Genomic DNA, 5,726 nt, shown 5'->3' on the forward strand with positions numbered 1-5,726 from the left:
CCTGCAGCAGGTCCAGATCCGGTCCCTGCAGCAGGTCCAGATCCGGTCCCTGCAGCAGGTCCAGATCCGGTCCCTGCAGCAGGTCCAGATCAGATTCCTGCAGCAGGTCCAGATCCGGTTCCTGCAGCAGGTCCAGATCCGGTCCCTGCATCAGGTCCAGATCCGGGTCAGTTTGAGTCCGACTGCCAGGTTTAAGGCCCACCTGCTTCATCTGGAGGTTGGACATCAAAGGTTGGTTTTGTGTTCTGATATTTGGTGGATCCTGTTTGAGGAACGTTTATCAGCTGTGGTGAGGAATCCTGTAGTTTTTTATGATTCTTCACAAAGTTGCTGCTGTAACAACAGGACTGGCGGCTGGTCAGTGACTGGATGTGTCTCTGTCCCGCTGGATGAACGGTGTGTGAAGACAAACTGAAAACGTGTGAATGAAAGTCGACTGTTTGGCTTCGAATGACGTTTGAAAACCGACTGAGAAACAGAAAAAATCACAGAAGTTTTGGGCAGAAAGACAAACAAAGCAAAGCTAATCTAAAATCTGCCAATGGGATCAAGCTGGAGGAAATGCCACTGAATGGACCAGGTGTACCTTCTATGGAAAAGAAATCAGAACACAAAACTGAGCAACACAAAATCTTACCAAGTTTCCGATCTAGTTTCTACTGCAAATGTCTTAGTATAATTGAAATAATTGAACATTAATAAAATAATGTTCAACCAGAGATAATTTCAGCTCCAAACATTTTCTGCCAGTTGAACCAGAACCATCAACATGAAGGAATTATTGACTTAACAAGCTGGTATTTATGGCTGAAACGTTACTTATGGATCAGTTTTATCTTATTTCAGGTGTGTTAAGATTCTGCCCTAGAAACTAGATGTAGTTTTTGCAGTGTAAGCTGTGGATACTTTCTGTTTAAGAGACGAGCAGAGAAAGTTCAGAGAAGCTGAGTGCAGCTCAGCTGAACGGTGAAGTCAGGAGAATTTCTGCATGAAATCCAAACCAAACGTTAAAACATGTCATTGAACCTGAAGCTGCTCTGACTCAGGCAGTCAGTTCAGCTTCTAGCTGTTCTATGTCTATGTAAACAGGTCAGTCTAGAGCTGAACTCTCCAGTTTCAGCGTTTTTCCAGAAGAATCCTCTGCTGTTGTGCCTTATCTGACTCACTTGGCAGCAAAATGCACAACCTGAAGCTGGTTTCAGTGAATCTGGACCTGGATTCAGGATTCAGGTTCAGTCTGAGCACAAACCCAACCAGCCAGCTGTGGGCGAGGCCAGGTGGCGCTGTGGAGCCCATGTTTGGGTCAGAGGGGCTCTGGGAATCTGCTCCTTCCTTCCCTGTTTAAACCAAAAGCTGCTTCTTCACCTCTGACATCCAAACTCGGAGAAAATGCACAGAAAACGTGATTTCTTCTTCATTCTTACTGTCGTTCTATTTATTGTGTAATAGATGCAATACGAGCGTTGTGTCACCGCGGTGAGTGATGCTGTATGTTCTTCACACAGGACATTAATACAATAATAACGATGATGTTTTGAAGTTATTGTGGATTTTTCCAGGCATCTTCTCACTGCTTCAACCATGTCGCTCCGTTTACACCGCAGCTGGTTTCAGGCGGCTGTCGACCCGTTTTTACTCCGTTTCCATATCAGTCCTGCAGAAACCTCATATCTCACAGAGCCGCCTGGACAACCGGTCCGGACACCTGGACGCCTTTCATTCAGGACTAAACTTACAGGAAATGTTCGGCATCGTAGATTATTTAGAGCTAAAACAAGCTGAGAAATGTCTAAAATTAAATCAGAACAGGAGACAAAAGTTTCCTGAAGCCAGTAGTTAGACAGCAGCAGAGTGAAACTTTATAACTGGAGAAAAAAATCAAATTAAAATGTATTTTTTGGTCCCGAGTTAAAAACGAGTCTGAAGCTTTTCTTCTGCAGACAGCCGGTGAAACCTGGGTGTAAAGAGGGACAGCCGTGCCTCAGTGACCCCCTGCTGTTTTAGACGCACTATACTACTATAACATGAAGATATATATATAAAATTATATACATATACTTTTTAGTACTTTGAGTTGAAATACTTTTTAGTATTTTGCAAATAAATGTGTCTGTATATAAAAGAAAAAGCCTCCTGTAATAAATGACAGTTTAATATTGAATCAGAAGTTTGTTTGTTTGGTACCAGAACATTTTATTAGTAATCAAGCCAAAGGTCCAGAGGCTCGTTTCCAGGACATAAAGATGCTGATGAGACATTAATGATTTTACTGGAGGTGCAGGATGGATGGTCTGGAGGACTGGACCCGGTCGGTTCTGTTCTGATGATCGGCCTGCAGCAGCTTGAACGTTTCATACAACATGACAGACTGATGAACGCCGTCAGTTAAAACCTGCTGCATCATTGCAGGTTTTTAACCTTCACCTGGAAACAAACAGGTTGAACTGAACTTTGACCTCAGGAATGCAGGTGAGCATCGTCACAGAACATCACTTTCACAAACAATCCAACCAAAATGAATTTATAAAAATCATCGTTTCATTAAACCAAATATTTACATGAAATGATAAAAAGTCTTTGTTCTGTTTATACATTCATGTTCTGACAGATGGACTCAAACTGGAGAAGAAATTTAAACCAATTTATTTGAATTTTAGCTGCTAGTTTATCATTAAATGTCCGTATGAAACCCAGTGGTTTGGTTCTGGTCAGATTGAAGTGAACTTCAGCTCATCTGCAACGTAAAGAGTAACAGTGACTGCCGTCTTAACCTGACGGGGTTCTGTGGGGGTGGCAAAGCACACCCCATGTACCGAGGCCTCAGCCCTCATGACAGGGGTCACAGGTTCGATTCCCAGCCTGGTAACGTTTGCTGCATGTCCTCCCCGTCTCTCATTACCCTCCTTCCTGTCAAATAAAGGCCAACAAAACCTTTTAAAAACAAAAGGTCTTGAACCAGGGGCCAAAGCATCCTGCATGTTTTATTCTCTCCCTGGTGGTAACAACCTTTTCAGCAGGTCAATGTTCTCCTTAGGTCTCTAATGAGCATCATTTGATCCAGGTGCGTTAAACCAGGGAGAGACTAAAACCTGCAGGATGCCGGGCCGACCCTGGGCCCCCCAGGGCCCCCCCTGGCCCCCCAGACCCCCCCAGACCCAAACCGACGCACTGCTGTCAAAAATATAAACACCTCTTGTCGAATATTGTTTCCATGTGGAGGCAACAACTGTAAGTGAGCATTTGCTGACATTGTACAAAAAAAATAGTCTTGATTTGTGTATAATTTTTAATCCAAGCTGCTGTCAGTGAGCATTAATACTCAGTGATCAGACAAAAGGAGGGACAGCTGGACAATCATTGGACTTTGGACAATAAAAGTTTGTCACCAGTCATAAAGCCTCACATGTTGGACGCTGGACGTCCAGCAGCTGCTCGGCTCCATGTCCGTTATCTGACCATCGGCCGTTTAACTGGCTCTACTGCAGATCACATCAACATGCATGCTCTGCAAATTCCCCCTAAATGGCCCCATCGTGTTCAAACTACTGTCAATCCGCCACAAACGGCCGAACCACGATGTTATTAAAGTTGATATGAAGATCAGTAATTACTGAGAATATAGTTTGAGTTTCTCTATATGGCGTAAATCCAAAGGTTCATAAAACTCATATTTTACATGGGGCGTTTCTAGTTTTGCTCGGTGTAGATATCTCTAACAATCTGTTTCCCCTGCGATGGCACAACAAGCATCATGAGGGAATGTAAGGCTTTGCTTTCCCTTGGAAGTTAAGGGAGGTAATTATGTTCACAGGCTCTTATTTTGAAACATGAAACACTTCTGGGCTAACCATTGCCTCGACTGGGTTGTGTTGATCTGAGAAATTTGTGAAAAGCTTCTGATTAAGTTCCTAAAGTTCAAACATAATCTGCCAGTTTAAGTTTAAATGTTACATCCTGCTGCTCATGGCTGCAGTTCACCGTCTCTCAGCTTCCTTCACTCTGATCTGACACGACATATTTTAATATAACAATATGAAATAAAAAGACCTAGGAATAAAAACTAAGTTTAAAAAGTCCATGAAATATGTAATGTAGCTTTACAAGTGTCACAAAATAAAACACCTGTCATGTTGCATGAGGGAGTCACTGCAAACACAAACCATAAATCCAAGGGAACTCAACCAGCGAAAAGGAAAACCTGGGGCAGAACGGGAAAATAAACGGGAGGAACCAGCAAGGAGTGACTGGGAAAGAGGTGCTTAAGTACTGGGAGGTTGAATCCTGAGACAATGGACCTGGGATTATTAACTAGCTGGTTACAGGAAGAGAGAGAAGGTGGCACAGGGACGGTCAGTGGTTCCCAAACTTGGTAGTAGTGAGACTCCCTGTTATTCGATGGATGGGGGGTAGAGAGACTCTTAGTGACTCCCTGCTGTACTCTTCCACGCATCCCTCCTCTCCTCCCATCTCTCAGCATTCATTGTTTTTTTCTTTTTTGTTTTGTGTTTTTTTTTTCATTCATCCATCCATCCCGCGTCCCCCTGTGATGGCACGGTGCCCCCCTAGGGGGCGCACCCCACAGTTTGGGAAGCTCTGGACTAGGCAATGAACCAAACAGAGAAGCAAAGTAAACCTAGTTAAACTACTGTAATAACTAGACACAAGAAATAATAAACGTGAATTACTAAGAAAGGACTGAACCAAAGTATGAAAAAGAGCCATGGCTGATCTAATGAAGACAGAAATGAACAAAATTCAAAACCAATTCAAAAACCCAAGATCCCGACAACACATTCTGAAGTAAATGTATAAAAAATGACTGACATCTCGACATGAATCTTTTTATTTCATGTGCTAATTAATTTATTGCAGTGTTTAATAATTTATCAATAACTGTTTAATTTTGAATGTAGTGACTTCATAAAAATAATCGACAGTGTGAATCTTTAAAGCTGATGTAATGTTTCCTTTTGGTCACATCGTGTTCAGAACCATCCTCAGGATCTCTGGATCAAATGGAAACCTCGTTGGTCCACCAGGTACAGATTTCTGGGCTCTTCCTGAGTGAAAACATTAATATTGTTTCTAAATGAATATGAACTTGTTCCTTTGGATTATTTGAAGTCTGCATTTTGTGGTGATTTTGACCATTTCTCATTTTTTGCACATAAATGCTACATTGTTGCTTGGATTTTCAGAGACGTGTCAATAGAACAAAATATGTTTTTACTAAAACATCTATAAAGAGAAAATCAGAACATCTGGTTTTAAGTGGTCTCTTCATCTTTTCTAGATCCATATCTATATTTCAGGATTGATAGAAATCATTTTGAATTAGTTTAAAATATTGAAAATACTGGCATACTGGTGACCTTTCATCCAGTTTCCTCTTCAGCCGTTTCATTTCTGTCTCCCTGCAGAGGAAGAGCTGGACGGTTTCTGGAGACGGGGGAAGCCTCACCAGGCTGCTCCTCCAGAGACGCTCTGATGACGGAAACATCAGAGCGATTTTACACTTTGTGGTCAGCTGGGTTTGACCTCTAACCTCAGGTGATGCCACGTCGTTCTGTAACGTTTTTAATAGCACATTTTCATTCAACACTAAAGGAAAAATCTGTTCTCTTTAAGTTGCACTCAAATATTTCTAAATCATGAAGTTCTAATACAGTGTTTTTCAACCTTTTTTGAGCCAAGGTACACTGTTTTAATTGAAAAAATCTCGAGGC

General features: G+C 42.0%; 1 protein-coding gene across 1 annotated transcript in view; it reads left to right on the forward strand.

Annotated features, from left to right (window-relative positions):
• LOC106947902 (uncharacterized) overlaps positions 1-2,920 on the forward strand; it is a 10,965-nt gene extending 8,045 nt beyond the window's left edge. Inside the window, exon 5 of the mRNA XM_015033208.1 lies at positions 11-2,920. Within this exon, the coding sequence (XP_014888694.1) occupies positions 11-415 (405 nt within the window). The 3' untranslated portion in view covers positions 416-2,920. The remainder of the gene's footprint in view (positions 1-10) is intronic.
• The last annotated feature ends 2,806 nt before the right edge of the window (positions 2,921-5,726 follow it).

This window comes from Poecilia latipinna, unplaced genomic scaffold (assembly GCF_001443285.1).
Source record: "Poecilia latipinna isolate Pla-1442-1.1 unplaced genomic scaffold, P_latipinna-1.0 Scaffold261, whole genome shotgun sequence".
NCBI classification, from domain to species: domain Eukaryota; kingdom Metazoa; phylum Chordata; class Actinopteri; order Cyprinodontiformes; family Poeciliidae; genus Poecilia; species Poecilia latipinna.